Source organism: Pan troglodytes, chromosome 19 (assembly GCF_028858775.2).
Source record: "Pan troglodytes isolate AG18354 chromosome 19, NHGRI_mPanTro3-v2.0_pri, whole genome shotgun sequence".
NCBI lineage: Eukaryota > Metazoa > Chordata > Mammalia > Primates > Hominidae > Pan > Pan troglodytes.
Genome location: NC_072417.2, coordinates 89,737,360 through 89,758,234, shown reverse-complemented (window position 1 = coordinate 89,758,234; position 20,875 = coordinate 89,737,360). Strand labels below are relative to the sequence as shown.

At 44.9% G+C, this 20,875-nt stretch overlaps 2 protein-coding genes and 1 non-coding gene across 17 annotated transcripts in view; 1 reads left to right on the top strand and 2 right to left on the bottom strand.

Moving 5' to 3' along the window:
* MFSD11 (major facilitator superfamily domain containing 11) overlaps positions 1–17,382 on the bottom strand; it is a 68,748-nt gene extending 51,366 nt beyond the window's left edge. For 2 of the 10 annotated variants that reach the window (XR_010153097.1, XM_054670717.2), the window contains exons 1-9: positions 17,225–17,312; positions 16,399–16,565; positions 15,854–15,909; positions 13,780–13,887; positions 12,796–12,875; positions 12,571–12,667; positions 11,381–11,439; positions 10,372–10,516; positions 741–781 (exon numbers count right to left, since the gene is read on the bottom strand). Coding sequence is in view for 7 of the 10 variants with exons in the window: in XM_054670717.2 (XP_054526692.1) it covers positions 741–781; positions 10,372–10,516; positions 11,381–11,439; positions 12,571–12,667; positions 12,796–12,875; positions 13,780–13,887; positions 15,854–15,909; positions 16,399–16,494 (682 nt within the window). In the remaining 3 variants the exon portion in view is untranslated. Of the gene's footprint in view, positions 1–740; positions 782–10,371; positions 10,517–11,380; positions 11,440–12,570; positions 12,668–12,795; positions 12,876–13,779; positions 13,888–15,853; positions 15,910–16,398; positions 17,204–17,224 lie in introns of those variants that run through there. The other 8 variants (XR_010153096.1, XM_009433367.5, XM_009433364.4 and 5 more) reach the window with 8 other exon arrangements.
* LOC112206226 (U6 spliceosomal RNA) lies at positions 1,791–1,894 on the bottom strand. The gene has a single exon (XR_002940410.1). It is a non-coding gene; the product is annotated as a U6 spliceosomal RNA (small nuclear RNA).
* Positions 17,381–20,738, top strand: SRSF2 (serine and arginine rich splicing factor 2). 6 transcript variants are annotated; one of them, XR_675503.4, is made up of 5 exons: positions 17,381–18,048; positions 18,383–18,693; positions 18,972–19,075; positions 19,691–19,792; positions 20,291–20,738. XR_675503.4 is itself a non-coding variant. In NM_001034118.1 (3 exon segments), coding segments are annotated over 2 exon segments (666 nt in total). In that variant the 5' UTR covers positions 17,516–17,686; the 3' UTR covers positions 18,687–18,693; positions 19,691–20,738.
* The last annotated feature ends 137 nt before the right edge of the window (positions 20,739–20,875 follow it).

The following is a 20,875-nucleotide window of genomic DNA, read 5'->3' as shown; positions in this document are numbered from 1 at the left end:
AACAAAGAATTCAGCAGAGTCTTTGGCCAGGAAGACTTCTCAATGCATGAACATGATTATTCTTACTACCTTCTGGGTCACTGGAGCTACTGCTTTGCTCCAAGAAGTAGCAAGCAATCTGCTCTTTTTTTTTTTTTTTTTTTTGAGATGGAGTCTCCCTCTGCCACCCAGGCTGAAGTGCAGTGGGGCAATCTTGGCTCACTACAACCTCCACCTCCCAGGTTCAAGCAATTCTCCTGCCTCAGCCTCCTGAGTAGCTGGGACTACAGGTGCATGCCACCACGCCCGGCAAATTTTTTATATTTTTAGTAGAGAAGAGGTTTCGCCATGTTGGCCAGGCTGGTCTTGAACGCCCGACCTCAGGTGATCCGACTGCCTTGGACTCCCAAAGTGCTGAGATTACAGGCATGAGTCACTGCGTGCAGCCACAATCTGCTCTTAATTACCCTGCAAAAATCCCAGGAGACTCTCAACTTCAGGGAGAACCTGAGTGCTATGCAGCCTCTTTCCACTTCCCTCACACACCTGGGCAGGTGGGCAGTCATACCATCATCCATCCCTCACAACCCCCATGTTAGAGAGATGTTGATAAGGAAGATCAATATATTTCAGAGCAGCATACCTGGAAAAATGCAAACCCTGGGGTGTCATCAATCCAAAGTTACCAGGGAATAGGGGAAAGGCAAATGCCGAAGTTGTTCCTGAACAGTTCTTGCATTTCAGATACAGAAAATACTTACTAAAAGCATCTACTGCCTTTGTCAGATTGTTCTGGGCAGACCTGAGAAAATAAAATGTAAAAAATAAGTTTTTTCTTTTTGAAAATAAAAGAACAAAAATACGATCACATTTTCATTTAAAAACCCTGTCCTATACCAGGTCTGAGATGCATTTCCAGTGACTCGAATGCTCCTTGCCTCAGGGTGTCCCTCATGGCCACACCCTCACTCCAGGTGTTTAAAGTCCCACCTGGGCACCTCTCTATCAACTATGGAAGACTATTCTTTCAGATTACACTTATTGTACATGTTTATGCACGTCTTTCTCAGAAATGATACTTCAGGCAGTACAGAAATACCTTCTATCCTGTTACTTTCACTTTCTTTCTTTCTTTTTTTTTTTTTTTTGAGACAGGGTCGCACTCCACCTCCCAGGCTGGAGTGCTGTGATGCAATCTCAGCTCACTGCAACCCCCACCTCGCAGGCTCAGGTGATCCCCCACCAGCCATCCTCCCACCTCAGCCTCTTGAGTAGCTGGGATTACAGGTGGGTCCCACCACACCCAGCTAATTTTTTGTAGTTTTGGTAGAGACGGGGTCTCACCATGTTGCCAGACTGGTCTTGAACTTCTGAGCTCAAGTGATCCACCTGCCTCAGCATCCTGAAGTGCTGGGATTACAGGCATGAGCCACCACACCCGGCCTATCCTGTTACCTTCAAACTGTGAAAATAATCTGTGAGTACTCAATTTTCTACCGCCCTTACTATGAAAAATAAGTTCTTTGGCATTAAAACCCATCAGAGACTTTTGTTATTTTCTGCATCCTGAGAGGTGGTTGCTTTGGATGTGGTATCATGAAGGCTTTCTTGAAGTTAGCTTTCATTCATCTCCTTGCTGCTATGACTGTTTGGGTATCGAGAACCAAGAGACTTTGACAGGTACTGTACTCTCGATTGGCTTCACATCAAAATTCAAGCACTGACAGGTGACGACTGCTATGTGCTTTCTGATGAAGTGTTTTTGGGAACTGGATGTCCTGTAACCAACATGTGACAAGATTTTTTTTTTTTTAAATATGGAACACTTCACAAATTTGCATGTCATCCTTGCGCAGGGGCCATGCTAATCTCTGTATTGTTCCAATTTTAGTATTTGTGCTGCCGAAGTGAGCACAAGATTTTTATATGTTATATGTTTCTATACCAACAATGTCATCAAATCTCAGGTTTTAAAAGGGAAGGTTATTTTAAAATCTGTACTAATATTTACCTCAGGAAGATTACCAAGGCAAGGATTCATGCCTATCTCCTGCCCTGCTGAGAGAGGTGGGTCTTCGTTGCAACCTGCAATTTTATTTATCCATACAAGGCAGGTCAAATCACAGACTTGGGCAGGGTGTGGTGGCTCACGCCTGGAATCCCAGCACTTTGGGAGGCCAAGGCGGGCTGATCACTTGAGGATGGATTACTTGAGGTCAGGAGTTTCAGATCAGCCTGGCCAACATGGCGAAGCCCTATCTCTACTAAAAATACAAAAAAAATTAGCAGGGTGTGGTGGTGCACCCCTGTAATCTCAGCTACTCAGGAGGCTGACATGAGAATCGCTTGAACCCAGGAGGCGGAGGTTGCAGTGAACCGAGATCACGCCACTGCACTCCCCAGCCTGGGAACAGAGCAAGACTCCATCTCAAAAAAAAAAAAAAAAATCCCTGACTTTTCCAGTTTACCAAGACTACTGCCGAAACACTACTGAGTGCTTGAAATCATGCTCCAAAGCTTAAAACGTATTTTTCTTATTCATCCACCAAGATTGATGAAGTCAAGGAAGTGCCTAACATTAGATCATTGTACATCCTATGCCTCATTTTCTCTTCAATGGGAAACGGAAGTGGGTTATATAAGGTGATATACAGAGCAACTGCAGCTGTCTGAGGACTGAGCAACAACACGCCTAAGCTATAATACTGAGGATGGCAGAGTTCTTATTGATACCATTTGCTTTCATTAATCTGCAATTTTCACAAAGCAGACATTTCCTTCTATGATTCCTTTGGAGAAATAAGTTTTTAATTATACTAGAATCATATTCAATAACACTCTTCAGAATCATGAATGCCCTCCTTGTGACATGGCTGGGACGCACAATGATCTACTGGTTGAAACAAGGGCTTTGGAGTCAGAGGCCTGGCTTTGCTGCTAATTAGTTGTGTGATTTTAGACAAGTGACTTCATTTCTCCAAGTATTATTTCCTCATTCGTCAAATAGGGATGCTACGACTTACCCATGGGAATTAAATAAGATAATGCAAGTTAAGCATAATTGTTAATAAGATTATAAGAAAGTTTTTAAAAAATATTTTTTCCGGAATTTTTAATGATTTTTCTTTTTCCTTTTTTTTTTTTTTGAGACCAAGTCTTGCTCTGTCATCAGGCTGGAATGCACTGGCACAATCATGGCTCAGTGTAGCCTTGACCTCCTGGGCTCAAGTGATCCTCCTGCCTCAGCCTCCCGAGTAACTGGGACTACAGGCATGCACCACCATGCCTGTAGAGACAGGCATGATTTTTAAATTTTTGCAGAGACAGGATTCCACAAGGTTGCCAGGCTGGTCTGGAACTCTGGGCTCAGTGATCCTCTGACTTCAGCCTCCCAAAGTGTTGGGATTACAGGCGTGAACCACCACACCCATCCTAGAAAGATTTTTTTTTTTTTCTTAAGACAATATCTCGCTCTGTCACCCAGACTGGAGTGCAGTGGCGCGATCTCGACTCATTACAATCTCCACCTCCCGGGTTCACGCCATTCTCCTGCCTCAGCCTCCCAAGTAGCTGGGACTACAGGCGCCCGCCACTACGCCCGGCTAATTTTTTTGTATTTTTAGTAGAGACGGGTTTCACTGTGTTAGCCAGGATAGTCTCGATCTCCTGACCTTGTGATCCGCCCGCCTCGGCCTCCCAAAGTGCTGGGATTACAGGTGTGAGCCACTGCGCCCAGCCAAAAGATTTTTAAAAGATTACATTTCTATCCTGTAATCCCAGCACTCTGGGAGGCCAAGGCGGGTGGATCACTTGAGGTAAGGAGTTTGAGACCAGCCTGGCCAACATGGTGAAACCCCATCTCTACTAAAAATACAAAAATTAGCCAGGTGTGGCAGGTGCCTGTAATCCCAGCTACTTGGGAGGCCGAGGCAGCAGAATCACTTGAACATGGAAGGCGGAGGTTTCAGTGAGCCTAGACCGTGTCACTGCACTCCAGCCTGGGTGAGAGAGCGAGACTCCGTATCAAAAAAAAAAAAAAGATTACATTTCCTATCCTAATAGCCAAGTCTACTCCTTTATCTCTAAATGGCATTTTTACCAAAAAAAGTAATGTAAAGAAGATCTTGTTAACTTAAGAAATAAAAGGAATCTAATGGTGATCCAATTAAGTTAAAAAATTTCTAAAGCACGGCCGGGCGCGGTGGCTCACGCCTGTAATCCCAGCACTTTGGGAGGCCGAGGTGGGCGGATCACGAGGTTAGGAGATCGAGACCATCCTGGCTAACACGGTGAAACTCAGTCTCTACTAAAAATACAAAAAATTAGCCGGGCGTGTGGCAGGCGCCTGTAGTCCCAGCTACTCAGGAGGCTGAGACAGGAGAATGGCGTGCACCCGGGAGGCGGAGCCGAGTTCGCACCACTGCACTCCAGCCTGGGTGACAGAGTGAGACTCTGTCTCAAAAAAAAAAAAAAAAAAAATTACTAACACACAAAAAAATAGTGTGCTCTAACCAGCAAGAAAACTTTTTTCCTCATCATAAAACTCATGCCTTGCCCGGAAGCAAATACTATTTAGACGCCATTAATTGGTAGTACCCTCATTTTATACTTGGATAGGATCCCATGTAGGATTCCAATATTTTACCTTTCAGGCCCCAATTAACTGATTTATACTCTACAGACCACTAAAATACAATAATTCAGCTGCAAATCACTTCCAATTTAATTCAGTGAGTTATTTACCATTTAAGTTAGATCACTGTCAGTCCTCTCTGGAACCCTCCAAAGGCTTACCATCCCACTCCGGGTAAAAGCCACACCTGGCTCACCTCTTTCAGGCCCTGACTTAAATGTTACTTTCTCAGCCTTCCCAACTCTGTAACTGCAACAGCTCCCCTTCCACCTCCCACCCTCATATTTCTCTATTGCTTCTCTGCTTTTTTTTTTTTTTTTTGAGAAGGAGTCTCACTCTATCGCCCAGGCTAGAGTGCTGCGGTGCAATCTTGGCTCACTGCAACCTCCAACTCCCTGGTTCAAGCGATTCTCCTACCTCAGCCTCCTGAGTAGCTGGGATTACAGGCACACACCACCACACCAGGCTAATTTTTGTATTTTTAGTAGAGACGGAGTTTCACCATGTTGGCCAGGATGGTCTCGATCTCCTGACCTCGTGATGCGCCCACCTCGGCCTCCCAAAGTGCTGGAATTACAGGCGTAAGTCACCGTGCCCAGTCTGCTTTATTTTTTTATTTCAAGAACCATATGGAGATCGGTTACAGCATACATTGTTCCTTCTTCTTCTTTTTTTTTTTTTTTGAGACAGGGTCTCTCCCTGTCACCCAGGCTGGAGTGTGGTGGTGTGATTATCTTGGCTCACTGCAACCTCCGCGTCCTGGGCGTAAGCAATTCTCCCACCTCAGTCTCTCAAGTAGCTGGGAGCACAGACATGCGCCACCATGCCTGATTAATTTTTGTATTTTTTTTGGTAGAGATGGTGTTTCCCCATGTTGCTCAGGCTAATCTCAAATTCCTGGGCTCAAGCAATCCGCCTGTCTCGGCCTCCCAAAGTGCTATGATTTTTATTACCTGGAAAAGGAACCACAGGCCAAGCATGGGCCATCACATTCATCCTGTGGCTCCTTTTTGGGGTAATAAAAGTATTCATAAAATATTCTAAAATTGGTTTCAATGATGGACGCACAACTCGGTGAATATACTCAAAAGCACTGAAGTGTATACCTTAGATGGGTGAATTATACAGTATATGAGTTATATCTCAATAAAGCTATTTTTAAAACCTGCCTGTTTCTTTTCTCTGTCACCAACTAGAAAGTAAGCTCCATGAATGCACAAACTTCTGTTTTATTTAGCACAATGCTTGGAATATCAGAGAACCTCAAATATAGGGGAAGGAAGAAAAGAAGGGAGAGAGGAAGGGAGGGTGGGAGAGAGGGAAGGGAAAGAAAGGATGAATGCAGGAAGGTAAGAAGTGAAAGGATAGAGGGAGGAAAGAAGAGAGGAAGGAAAGAATACAGGGAGGAGGGGAGAAGGAGGATAGAAGTAACTGCCAATGAAGAAACACCCAGAGATCACCCAGCTAATAAGTCCTCAGAGATGCAAATTATGCACTTGAGATAGAGGACAGATTTTTTTTTTTAAGACAGGGTCTTGCTCTGTTGCCCATGCTGGAGTGCAGCGGCGTGACCACAGCTCACTGCAACCTTGAATCCCTTTGCTGAAGCTTCCCCCCCACCTCGGCCTCTCAAGTAGCTGGGACTACAGGCGTGCACCACCACACCTGGCTCATTTTTTTTTTTTTTTAAGTAGAGACTAGGTCTTGCTATGTTGCCCAGGCTGATTTCAAACAGGGCTCAAGCGATCTTCTTGCCTCAGCCTCCCAAGGTGCTGGGATTACAGGCAGGAGCCACTGTGCCTAGCCAGAAGACAGAGCTGTCTCTTTGGAGCTCTTCAAATCTTTTTCTGTGAGGCCTTTAGGTGGGAACCTTTAAAACAGAATTCTACTTATACCCTCAACAGCTTCTAATCACACTAAGAAGAAAACACAAACCTATCTTGGCTTACATAACCTGACCCTGTCTACTGCTTCCACTTCTTCCTTCTTGGAGCCCAGAGCCCACCACGCCCTTCCCACTGCCTGGCTTTGGCAAAGGCCACCCGCTGACCTTCATGTCTCACCAGGCAGGTCTCAGGGAGCCACCCCACTCTCCACCCCCATCTCCCCCCCACTCTCCCCCCTCCCCCCCACTCTCCCCCCTCCCCCCACTCTCCCCCTCTTTCACAGTCTTCCTAACACTCACTTTGCTATTTTCTTACACGTGCATTGTCTACCACCCCCTCTAAAATTAAGTCCCGTAAGAACAAGGACTTATCTGTCTTGTTCACGCCTATATCCCTCAGGCATAGAAGAGGGCTGCCACAAGTCTGTGCTATTTGTAGAACAAAGACACAGAAGCTCCAAATTTAGGAGACGATTCAGGAAGAGAGAATGCTACAAAGGCTGAGCAGTATTTCTAGAACGCCAGCTCACAGTTACAGAACCCCTCATCCACCTCCCCAACTTGGCAGTTCCTTGAAAACAGGGATGGGCGGCATTTGTTCTCTAGGACCAACACCAAACATGTGCTGGCTGAATGGGGGATCAGTTTTCATGGAATTTGTGGTATTCACCTTCACAGACTCCTTCTCCAGTAACTACTGGTTTGTGCTTTAAAACAAAATGTTTTGCCAGGCGCGGTGGCTCACGCCTGTAATCCCAGCACTTTGGGAGGCCAAGGCGGGTGGATCACGAGGTCAGGAGTTCGAGACCAGCCTGCCCAACATAGTGAAGCCCCGTCTCTACTAAAAATACAAAAATTAGCCGGGTATGGTGGCATGCGCCTGTAGTCCCAGCTACTCGGGAGGCTGAGGCGGAAGAATCACTTGAACCTGGGAGGCAGAGGTTGCAGTGAGCCAAGACTACGCCATTGCACTCCAGCCTGGATGACAAAGTGAGACTCCATCTCAAAAAAAAAAAAAAGTTTCACCATGTTGCCCCGTCTGGTCTCAAACTGCTAAGCCCAAACAATCCACCTGCCTCAGCCTCCCAAAGTGCTGGGATTACAGGCGTGAGTCACTGTACCCAGCCCCAGGCACAGATGTTCTTAATGTGACCTACCTAGAATGATGACTCCTTCTCAAAAGGTTTACAATTTACTTTGCTTAGATCTGAAGAATCATTATCTATGGCAGCTATATCCTCATGAAATGTATTTCTTAAACAATAAGACTTGAAAGTTGAAATTAGCCAGGCATGGTGGCGCACGCCTGTAATGCCAGTTACTGAGGAGGCTGAGGCAGGAGAATCTCTTGAACCCGGGAGGCAGAGGTTGCAGTGAGCCGAGATCCCGCCACTGCACTTCAGCCTGGGTGACAGAGCAAGACTTTGTCTCAAAAAAAAAAAAATGGAAATTACTCCTTGATCCAGGGGCTGCAGAACAAATGTTGTTAGAAGGCATGAAAACAACATTCATCTCCTTGTACACCTCCAACAAAGCACTTGGCTGATCAGGTACATTGTCAATAAGCAGTAATATTTTGAGAGGAACCTTTTCTTCTGAGCAGTAGGTCTCAACAGTGGGCTTAAAATAGTCAATGAGCCATGCCGTAAACAAATGTGCTACCATCCAGGCTTTGTCACTGCATTTCTAGAGCCCAGGCAGAGTAGATTAAGCATGATTCTTAAGGGTCATAGGGTTTCTGGAATGGTAAATGAGCACTGGCTTCAACTTCAAGTCATTAGCTGCATTATCCCCTAACAAGAGTCAGCCTGTTCTTTGAAGGTTTAAAGCCAGGCATTAACTTCTCTCTAGCTATAAAATTCCTAGATGGCATCTTTTAATGTAAGACTGTTTGGTCTACATTGAAAACCTGTTGTTTAGTGCAGCTACGTTTGTCAATTATAATGGTCAGATCTTCTGGATAACTTGCTGCAGCTTCTCCAGCAGCACTTGCTGTTTCACCTTGCACTTTTATGTCATGGAGATGGTTTCTTTCCTTGATCCTCAGAACCAACCTCTGCTAGCTTCAAATTTTTCTTCTAAAGATTCCTCACGTCTCTCAGCCTTCACAGAATTGAAGAGAGGGACTTGCTCTGGATTAGGCTTCAGAGAATGTTGTGGCTGGTTTGATCTTCTATCCAGACCACTAAAACTTTCTCCGTATCAGCAATAAGGCTGTTTCACTTTCTTATCATTCGTGTGTTCCCTGGAGTAGCTCTTTTGAGTCCCTTCAAAAACTTTTCCTTTGCATTCACAACTTGGCTGTTTGGCACAAGAGGCATAGCTTTCAGCCTGTCTCAGCTTTCTACATGTCTTCCTTGCTAAGGTTAGTCATTTCTTGATTAGTCATTAGCCGGGTGTGGTGGTGCATGCCTGTAATCCCAGCTACTTGGGAGGCTGAGGCAGAGGCTGCAGTGAGCCGAGATCATGCCACTGCACTCCAGCTTGGGTGACAGAGTGAGACTCCATCTCAAAATAAATAAATAAGTAAATAATGAAGTGAGAGACATGCATGTCTTCCTTTCACTTTAACACATAGAGGCTATTGTAGGGTCATTAACTGGCCTAATTTCAATATTGCTGTGTCTCAGGAGAAGAGGGAGGGAGATGGGGGATGGCCTGCAGTGGAACAGTCAGAACACACACAACATTTATCAATTAAGTTCACCACCTTATATGGATCTGGTTTGTGGTGCCCCAAAACAATTGCAATAGTAACATCAAAGATTACCGATCACATCTTATAACAGATGTCATAAGAATGAAATGTTTGAAGTATTGTGAGAATTACCAAAATGTGACAGAGAGACACAAAGTGACCACACGCTGTTGGAAAAGTGGTATGGAGAGAAAGACTTACTCGATGCAGGGTTGCCACAAGCCTTCAATTTGTAAAAAACCCAGTGTCTGTGAAGCACAATAAAGAGCAAGAAAGCAGGGCATGGCAGCATATCCAGACCAAAGCGCTGCCTTGCTTCTGCTTTACACAAACTTACTGCAAATCTGGAGCATCTAATGCTCCTATGACTGGACAATTTTAGGCCCTTTCTGGATTACAAAGTCAGCATGGGATGCTCAATGCGAAAGTTTTAACAATATATAAAATGCTATAAGGCAATCTTCACAATGTATCACAAACAAAGCAAAACAAGGGTGGCAGAGATTAATTTCTCATCTCTCCTTCCTCAAATCTAAATGATACTGCAGATCACTAGCCTGTCATGCTTAAATAGTGTCACCTGAAACTGAAATGTGCTTAGGTAATTTACAATTTTTACAAAACACAGGGTTGTATACTCATTCCCGTATTTGGACCACTCTGGGGAAAACCGCCTATGTAAGTTAGTGCAAGAGCCGGACACCATAAGCAAGAGCCTAGTGATAACCAAGGTTCATCTGTGACAACCATCACTGGCCCTGCCACTCACTCACACCACAAGAACAGGAAAACTTTAGAGCTGGATCACAGAAACAGTAACCAAGGTCAACACTGCCTTCTATTTCCTTGCCCATGAAAACATATGGATTGAGTGAGAAAGCTGAGGCCTGGAGACATGACAGGAATTGCTGCCACTGTCCAGGGTCACACACACATCAGTGGCAAGGCCAGGAATAGACTCAAATTCCCTGTGCACCTTTTCACCACCTCCCTTCCTCTGGTGACCTTTTTTTTCTTCCTCCCTCGCAGCTCCTCCTTTATTTTCTTCCTTTTCTTGCCTGTGGTAACCTACAGAGAGTACTGGACATCAGTTAGGGCTAAACGGGTTGGTAATCTCTAGACTAGATCTACTCAAAATCTATTTTAAAATAAAATAGAATGTTTCCAACATCTTACTCGTTGACTTCCATGTCCTGGTCATCAGAAGACTCATCTTCTCCTAGGACATTTTCAGAATCTGGTTTCCGAATGAGAAAGAACAGAACTGTCCCCACAAGGCTAATCACCGTTAGGGCAATAAACACTGTTCTTCGGTCACTCTCTATGGAGAAAAAAGAAGAAACAAGATAGTATCGACCAAACAATTCCAGAATTAGTATCACAGTACAAGGGCTGCTGACAACTGTCAACACACTTCCTCGTTACATTTTTACTTTAATGCATCAGTAAAAACTTAGGAAAAGGAGACAAATAGGATACCTTCACCTTTGTCTTTCAGTTAGAGAAATATGAATAAGCCAAAGAAAAACAGCACAACGGCTTAATCGCCTTCTTTTAATCAAAGAAGGGTCCAGAGAAAACAACTGAGCATTCAGAGGTCTTCTGAGAACCACATACTCGTGCGCGGTATTCTCGTAAGCTCGTGCACAGCATAACCTTCCCTTAGACCCTGAGAAGCCCCTTAAAGCATAGTCATAAACTATAATCCTAGTTTAGTAATAGAAACCAGGCTGGGAGGGGTGGCTTAGGCCTGTAATACCAGCAATTTGGGAGGCTGAGGAGGGCGGATCACCTGAGGTCAGGAGTTTGAGACCAGCCTGAACAACATGGAGAAACCCATCTCTACTAAAAATACAAAATTAGCTGGGGTGGTGGTGCAGGCCTGTAATCCCAGCTACTTGGGAGGCTGAAGCAGGAGAACTGCTTGAACCCGGGAGGCGGAGGTTGTGGTGAGCCAAGATGGCACCATTGCATTCCAGCCTGGGTAACAAGAGTGAAACTCCATCTCAAAATAATAATAATAATATAAACCCAGGAAAAGTCTTACTAAAAGCTAAAATCTGCGAGAACTTGAGGTGTCGGGGTTCATGAGAACGATGCTTGAATAAAGCAATAATGGGTATTTCTATATAACTCCTATTATGCTTTGAACATATCTGAATAAAGCAACGCGAATAAAACAAACCTGATATCTGAGTTTTCCCTTGCCAGGCAAAATATATGTAGAGATTTCCAAAGAACAAGCTGGGGGAAGAAAAGGGAGGATAGGATGTTGGGTAATTATTTTAATATTTATAGTTTTTTAAAAATAATTATTCCCATTATTTGTTGTAAGAGAGGGAGAGAGAAGGACATCATTTTTAAAGTATCTACCTGTCCTGGGTCATTTAAAAGTATCAGCTTCATCTGGACTCTGATAAACTTAACTGCCCCAGATGGAATTCAGTCTCCTTCCATGTGACAGTAACCTGATTCAGAGGCACCCTTCAAAGAAGAATTGACTCACTTTGAAACATGTGATTTATTGCAACTCTGGAAATGACTCCCTGGAAATAAGCTTAAGCTAAATTTTAAAGAATCTGTTTCTAAAAATCCATGATTTAGTTATCTGCATCTAATCAAATACTTTCTTTAGCATACTTTCCTGAAGAAAGAATCATTCACTTACACACTAGTTTCTTAATATACAACTCTTTAAAATGTAACATTTGCTATTTGTTAAGCCTTGTCAAGGCCAAAATTTTAGGCGCGATTCATGAGGGTGATTCCTCAGAAGAGATTCCAGAAATCCAACAGTCAAGAGCAGAATAGCTGTTTTGCTTTCTTCTTAAGAAAAATGTTAAGGCCAGGCACGGTGGTTCACGCCTGTAATCCCAACACTCTGGGAGCCCAAGGCGGGCGGATCACGAGGTCAGGAGTTCGAGATCAGCCTGGCCAACATAGTGAAACTCCGTCTCTACTAAAAATACAAAAAAAATTAGCCGGGCGTGGTGGTGGGCACCTGTAATCCCAGCTACTCAGGAGGCTAAGGCAGGAGAATTGCTTGAATCCGGGAGGCAGAGCTTGCAGTAAGCCGAGATCGTGCCATTGCACTCCAGCCCAGGTGACAGTGTGAGACACCGTCTCATTTAAAAAAAAAAAAAAAAAGTTAGTATGCTATATTCAGTATTGGTATAAATAGTCCTGAGTAGCTAGTGAGCCACCATACTCAGCCATTATTACAAGTGATTCTATAAAATTGGAATCATGTCACATTTAGCTAGAACTTAAGTCACGTAACATGGAAGATCCAAATTGTCAACCAAAGACCTAAAAAATGGTATGACAGAAAAAAAAGAAAGAAAAGGAAAGACTGAACCTCAAAAGGATAATTACCTAGACTGCAGAAGTGCCCAGAAAATCCCACTGTTTCTCCCAATGCTGTGCTCATCCGAATTGATTGTCAGGCAGTTTCCTTGTGCTGTCCAAAGCACTAAAATTCAACCCAAAAGTTTATCAAGGGAAAGAAATTCACTTAGAGTCACATACTAAACACATAAATAATACCCTTAGATAGGCCCCAGAAAAGAAAGCAGAGAAGTTAAAAATCAAAATGCTTACCAGCAGCAGCAATTCCAATGAAAACAGAGGCTGTGTAGAAGGACCACGGGAAAGGCTGGATAAAAACGGCAATGTACATGCTAAAATATAACAGGTCAAGGTATTATAGTCAAACGATACCTGAAATAGAATGCCAATTATGCCTTCTAGGAATCAGTTCTGACATTCTCTTCTTTTAAAACTCAACCTGTAAAGGATCGCTCCAGTTTTGAAAAAAGGGACACAATCAACTTTCTCATTTCTTAATTAATTAATTTTTTTGAGACAGGGTCTCACTCCATTGCCTAGGCTGGAGTGCAGTGGTATCATCACAGCTCACTGCAACCTCCACCTCCTGGGCTCAAGCCATCCTCCCACCTCAGCCTCGAAAGTAGCTGGGACTACAGGCATGTGCCACCACGCCCGGCTAATTTTTTTTTATTTTTGGTAGAGACAAGGGTTTCACCATGTTGCCCAGGCTGGTCTCGAACTCCTGGACCCAAGTGATCCTTGGCTCAAGCAATACCTCGGCCTCCCAAAGTGTTGGGATTTACAGGTGTGAGCCACTGTGCCTGGCCCATAATTTATTATTTCAGATTTGTAAAATCAGACATTTTACAGGTTTGCAGTGTTCTTTGCCAAAAGCTTAGCACATCATGGAACTATAGTTCTAGAGTTCAGAGAAAGATTTAGTTATTTCATTTGAATCCCCACATATTTTCAGTCAACTGACAGAAAATAAGATTATTTCATAGAATGTTCTTTTCAACCCTCATAGAGACTTTTGGATACTATTTTTATTAACAATAAAACAAAAGCAGATATAGATACATCCTATCACATTAGAATATGATATCCCTGAGCAACAAGTACTGAGCCAAAATTCGTAAAATACCACCTATATTCTATTCAGTCCAAGTCTATAAATTATTGTGAAGTTTACTATCTACTTGAAAGATCCTGAAAAGTGTTCTGATTAAATAAGTGCAAGATTACACTACTTACCTGTAAAATAAACCACTGGCAAACATAGAGAGTTGAGGTCCTACAATGGCAACCACTGACGGTGTAATCAAATTTGAAGCAGAGAACACTCCATAGATAATAGCCATGCTGCACACATAATACACAAACGGAAAAAAAAAAAAAAAAAGAACAAAGCCCTTATATGCTGTGTCACTGTTTAAAATCCATTTGTTTATAGATTTTACAATAAACACTCATATTATTTAGTCAGAATTTATGATAGTTATATCATTCAATTCAATACCATATAAAAGTTTTCATTTGTACAAAATATTGAAGCCCACGAACTGTGCCTTGGGATCAGTCTGCCTACAATACATTTTTTACATACTGGTAAGTCATAGTAACAGGAACTGTGCCAAGTACCTTATACAGATTTTCTCTTCTAATCCTAACAGCACTAGGAGGAAGATATTGTTATTATCCTCATGTGAAAGAAAAGAAAAAGGAAATACAGTGGGATTAAGTAATTTGCCAAAAGTCCAGCTGGGTGGCTGGTGAATGTCGAGCCAGGACTGCATGACTCCAGAGGCCCCAGTCCACCAATCTGCCCTACAAACTTAGCCTACAACTCTGGCAGCGTCATGACATTTCTCTGCTATAAATAACAAGCGCAGAGCTACAACTTGCTTAAGCCAGAATTTATTTAACTCAACCTAATGGTCTCACTTGAACATTATTACTCAGTTACTATTGACCCAGCCCTAGTACATATGTCTTGTACGAAGTGTGGTTAAAACCATTTCAAAGGCCCTGAATTCATTTACTAGATACTATTCATAAATCCAAAGTAAATTATTCTTTGGCTTTTATGAATCTCTCAAATATCAAATGTGTTTTTGCATTTGTTCTTTTTTTTGTTTTTTGAGACGGAGCCTCGCTCTGTCGCCCAGGCTGGAGTCCAGTGGCACAATCTCTGCTCACTGCAAGCTCCCCTTCCCGGGTTCACGCCATTCTCCTGCCTCAGCCTCCCGAGTAGCTGGGATTACAGGCGCCCACCACCATGCCTGGCTAATTTTTTTTTTTTTTTTTTTGTATTTTTAGTACAGACGGGGTTTCACCGTGTTAGCCAGGATGGTCTAGATCTCCTGACCTCGTGATCCGCCCACCTCCGCCTCCCAAAGCGCTGGGATTACAGGCGTGAGCCCCCGCACCCGGCCACATTTGTTCTTTAGAATACACATGAAGACAAAAAAGTAGAAAAAGCTGTGCTACTAATCACTTAGAAAAATGAACAGTAACATCCCTTCATTCTCAAGTATTACATACAAGGCTTAGGATAGGGAAAAAGAACCAAGTATGAGTTATGGGTTTGTGGGGGGCGGGGGAGTGCCACGATCCAATCTCTAACTCTAGAGAAATTAAGAAACGGTTTCTACAGCTCAATGTAGCCATTCCATTGCACATATTTCAAAACATGTTGTACACAATAAATAACAGGCAATTTTCATTTGTCAATTAACAAATCTAATTTTAAAAAAGAAAAACCTGTTTGTGTATATATACCTGTACATATTACATTCTCAGGTCCAATCACAAGGTTCTAGTGACTTGTGAAGGTCTTTTCATTTTACCCATCTGTAAAATTGGGACTAAACACCTTAACAAAAATCTAAAAGCTCCTGACATACGTATATTCATCGTCATGAATTACAAAAACAGAAGGACCAAATGTTTCAAGAATCACAACATCTTCTATTTAGGACTGGGAATTCTAATCATGACAATACTAGAGTGCTTATTCAATGCCATGCACTGTGCCAAGTGCTTTACATGCATTGTCTGAGCTAGGAAATTAGGCTCACGGAAACACTTACCTAAGATAACAATGCAATAAATACCTTGTACAGTCAGGATTTCAAACCTAGTGCCTAATTCCACAGGAAACCTAAACTCATCAGCTTTATTCTGTTATGTTCTCTCAGTCTAGGCACTGAGAAGAGAAAATGCAATCACCACTTATTCAATCACAATATTCTATTGCCGGTGATTCTGATGAGATTTAAGCAACTACTGTCAAATATAAAGCAAAATCAATCATACGGTACAATACCTGGTATATCCACTGCCGTGAAAATCTGTCCTATTTAAGCTCCTGATGACAGTTTGCTGTGTGGAAGATAAAACTAATCAACGAAAATGTTTTGCAGTCTCCCTCCCACCCTTGGGAAGTGTGACTCCAAGTACTCAGCAAGAGAATAAAGTAAAAGTTCATAATGTACTTAATACTGAAGTCCATTATGAGAAAAGAAAAAGGACAACAGAACTGCAGAAGGCAAACCAATGACAGGGAGGGGGGAGGAAAAGCAGCTGTAACCATCCAAGTACTAAGGAAGCGCTTAATACAGACAAGAAACAAAATAACCAGGTTAACATCCAAACCCCTAATCAAATCAGATTAAACGATAATGCTTAACGCCCCCATGAGAAATGTCTGACACAAGAAATCAAACCTAATCATAAAAAATGAGGAAGCCTGGGTGGGAAAAATAAAAGATGCAATTAAAGCGCGCTATTAGATATAATTAACGTTTATTTTCATTTCTGGACTGCATTATGATGGGCACTTCAAAGGAGGGAGGACAGATTCCAACTCACCGCCACATTTCCACAAGTTTGAAAGGCAGTGAACATAAACATAAAGGCAACTCCTAAAATAATGATGTTGAAAAGCTTTTTAGATTCCGGGGACATTTTGGCTCAGCTCTGCCGGAGGCAGCAGCCCAGGGCAGTCAGCTCTCCTCGGGGCGAAGCCACTGAAAATCCTGGAGAAAGAAATGAGATGGTGAGTGGAGAAGGCAGATGCAGGAGCCAGGCAGCCAAGCTGTCAACTTCCAGTTCCTGGATCGGAATCCCAGGTTTAGGGCGAAGTGCTCCCCACCGGCAGTTAGGATATTCCTAAGAAGCGATCCGAGTACGGAAGAGCACAACCCCCGGAGAAGCGCCAAGAACTTATCCGCTCCAGGTTGAGGGGCCCACGAAGGGGATTAAAGGGCCAAGTGCCAGCCGCAGCAGCCGGCGCGGCCCCGCCCTCCCGGCCTGACTCACTGCGGTCAGGCGACCTTGTCACCTGACCGCAGCCGCGGCGCCGGCCGCTCGGCCCGCTGGGAAACGTAGTCCCGGGTGGCCTGGCACGCGCAAGCGCTCCGCGGGGAGTCCCCACCGCCAGGACGCAGAGCCGACGGAGCTCTCGGGCTCTGGCGAAAGGGGGTTGGGAAGCGGACTCCGACCAAGAGCAGTCAGGAACGGCTGGACGGGGCCGAGAGACGACGCAGCGGAGTCTGAGGGGGCCGGGGTCACAGGGAGAGGCAAATGAGGGCAGAAGCACTCTTCAGACGGAGACGGGGCTGACGGCTGAGCAAAAAAGGGGCGTGAACTTGGAGTATTGGCATGAAAAAAAGGTGGGGGCCCAGATGGGGAGCACCTCCTCTTCCTCCTGCCCAATCGCGATCGTCCGGCCTCCCAGGCGGAAAAAGCGTTTCGCGGGCTTTCCAACTGCCCGCTAATTCCGCTCCCCCTCCCTCCAGCCGTGACTCCGCGCTTTTTGGCCCGCCCGCCGGGCTGTGCGCAGGCGCTTCGGGTAGGGGCGGGGCGCGCGGCAGGGACGTTACAAGGCGGGGCACGGTGGGCCAATCAGAAGATTTCATTTCCGGGTGGCGCGGGCGCCATTTTGTGAGGAGCGATATAAACGGGCGCAGAGGCCGGCTGCCCGCCCAGTTGTTACTCAGGTGCGCCAGCCTGCGGAGCTCGTCCGTGCTGTTCTGCGGCAAGGCCTTTCCCAGTGTCCCCACGCGGAAGGCAACTGCCTGAGAGGCGCGGCGTCGCACCGCCCAGAGCTGAGGAAGCCGGCGCCAGTTCGCGGGGCTCCGGGCCGCCACTCAGAGCCATGAGCTACGGCCGCCCCCCTCCCGATGTGGAGGGTATGACCTCCCTCAAGGTGGACAACCTGACCTACCGCACCTCGCCCGACACGCTGAGGCGCGTCTTCGAGAAGTACGGGCGCGTCGGCGACGTGTACATCCCGCGGGACCGCTACACCAAGGAGTCCCGCGGCTTCGCCTTCGTTCGCTTTCACGACAAGCGCGACGCTGAGGACGCTATGGATGCCATGGACGGGGCCGTGCTGGACGGCCGCGAGCTGCGGGTGCAAATGGCGCGCTACGGCCGCCCCCCGGACTCACACCACAGCCGCCGGGGACCGCCACCCCGCAGGTACGGGGGCGGTGGCTACGGACGCCGGAGCCGCAGGTAAACGGGGCTGAGGGGACCGCGGGAGGCGGGGCGGGGCGCGCGGGAGGCCCGGGCGACCTCACAAAGGTCCGCGGCGAAGCACGTGGTGCGGGCCCGGACGGGGCGGGGGTGCACGCCGCGTCTCGCGACCCTCCGGCCGCCCCGCGAGCTTCCGCCGTCTGCGACCCGGGAGTGGCCGGGGTGTGGGCGGCGCGGGGCGGAGGACCCCGCCTCGCGACTGGGGAAATGGCGTCTGGCGGCGAGATAATGGCGGCCTGGGCGGGAGCGCGCGGGCGGGGCCGGCCCCGCTGCCTGGAATTAACCCCGCTGTGCTTGCTCGTCCCGCCTGCAGCCCTAGGCGGCGTCGCCGCAGCCGATCCCGGAGTCGGAGCCGTTCCAGGTCTCGCAGCCGATCTCGCTACAGCCGCTCGAAGTCTCGGTCCCGCACTCGTTCTCGATCTCGGTCGACCTCCAAGTCCAGATCCGCGCGAAGATCCAAGTCCAAGTCCTCGTCGGTCTCCAGATCTCGTTCGCGGTCCAGGTCCCGGTCTCGGTCCAGGAGTCCTCCCCCAGTGTCCAAGAGGGAATCCAAATCCAGGTCGCGATCGAAGAGTCCCCCCAAGTCTCCTGAAGAGGAAGGAGCGGTGTCCTCTTAAGAAAATGGTAATGTCTGGGAATCCGAGACACATAACCCTAATTCATAAATGGGATTTGGGGTAGGTCTTTTTGAGTCGTGTTAATGTAAGAATGACTCCTATCATTAGGAGTGCTGCTCGGAGGTTACTCACCTTTGGGAGTAATACTGAAGAGAGGGGTCTGCAGAAAGGATGTGTATGAAGCTTAGATAATAATGGCTGTTTCGTAAACTGTTTGAGACCTATTAATGAAAATGACTATTTCTTGCTGTTTTTATCCAACGTCTGCATTTTCCCCCTTTAAAGCTGCGGTCTCCTGTTTGATAAAAGAATATTGGCCAGTATTGCAGATTTTAACTGATTTGGCTGATCCTCCAGGGACCAGTTTCTGTGGGCGTGTATTGGAGCAGGTTTGTCTTTAAATGTTAAAGATGCACTATCCTCTTAGAGAAACAATCAGTTCAACTATTGTTGTACTGACTGGGACTTCATATTCTAATGGATGTGGCAAAAGAATTGCAATAAGAAGCAGTGAACATTTGGAACCCCAAAAGAAAGTTACAGGTATTGCACTGGGTGGGGAAAGGATAGTGTGTCTTTAACTCTTAAATTGTTTGGTCCTATTTTTTAAAAAGGAAAGGGCCCTAAGTAGCTCAGATATTAAAGTAGTATTCTCAATTACCAAATGTTTCATTTGAAACAATTTATCTTAATGAAATATAGACCAATTCTCTGATCTCGAGTTGTTTTTGTTTGGATACAGCCCTTTTTTTTTTTTCTTTTTTTTTCTTCCCCTTACCTTTCTTCACCTTGGTTATTTGGCCAGGAATACGTAAATTCAAACTTGTACATGCTGATGGTAGCCTTTGTGAAATTTTCCTAATTGGGCCTTTTAAAAACATGGCTGGGTGGAACATTTCTGTACCCTACTGGTTTGACCAGAGCCTTAGTAAGTACATGCCTGAAACTGAAACCATGTGCACTTTAATGGAAGGTAAGCTGAACTTCTTTCTTTTCAAACCTAGATGTATCGGCAAGCAGTGTAAACGGAGGACTTGGGGAAAAAGGACCACATACTCAGTCCATCGAAGAAGAGTCCTTGGAACAAGCAACTGGCTATTGAAAAGGTTATTTTGTAACATTTGTCTAACTTTTTACTTGTTTAAGCTTTGCCTCAGTTGGCAAACTTCATTTTATGTGCCATTTTGTTGCTGTTATTCAAATTTCTTGTAATTTAGTGAGGTGAACGACTTCAGATTTCATTATTGGATTTGGATATTTGAGGTAAAATTTCATTTTGTTATATAGTGCTGACTTTTTTTGTTTGAAATTAAACAGATTGGTAACCTAATTTGTGGCCTCCTGACTTTTAAGGAAAACGTGTGCAGCCATTACACACAGCCTAAAGCTGTCAAGAGATTGACTCAGCATTGCCTTCATTCCTTAAAATTAAAAACCTACAAAAGTTGGTGTAAATTTGTATATGTTATTTACCTTCAGATCTAAATGGTAATCTGAACCCAAATTTGTATAAAGACTTTTCAGGTGAAAAGACTTGATTTTTTGAAAGGATTGTTTATCAAACACAATTCTAATCTCTTCTCTTATGTATTTTTGTGCACTAGGCGCAGTTGTGTAGCAGTTGAGTAATGCTGGTTAGCTGTTAAGGTGGCGTGTTGCAGTGCAGAGTGCTTGGCTGTTTCCTGTTTTCTCCCGATTGCTCCTGTGTAAAGATGCCTTGTCGTGCAGAAACAAATGGCTGTCCAGTTTATTAAAATGCCTGACAACTGCACTTCCAGTCACCCGGGCCTTGCATATAAATAACGGAGCATACAGTGAGCACATCTAGCTGATGATAAATACACCTTTTTTTCCCTCTTCCCCCTAAAAATGGTAAATCTGATCATATCTACATGTATGAACTTAACATGGAAAATGTTAAGGAAGCAAATGGTTGTAACTTTGTAAGTACTTATAACATGGTGTATCTTTTCGCTTATGAATATTCTGTATTATAACCATTGTTTCTGTAGTTTAATTAAAACATTTTCTTGGTGTTAGCTTTTCTCAGAATATGTCTCGGTCTTTTTTTCCCCCATTTATTTGAAGGACCTATTTTGTGATTGTGGCTGACTGCATAGTATGGAAGTGGAATGTTTAGTGCCTATCATTTCCTAAGTTAAAGTGGAAATGCCAGTTGAACGCCTAAA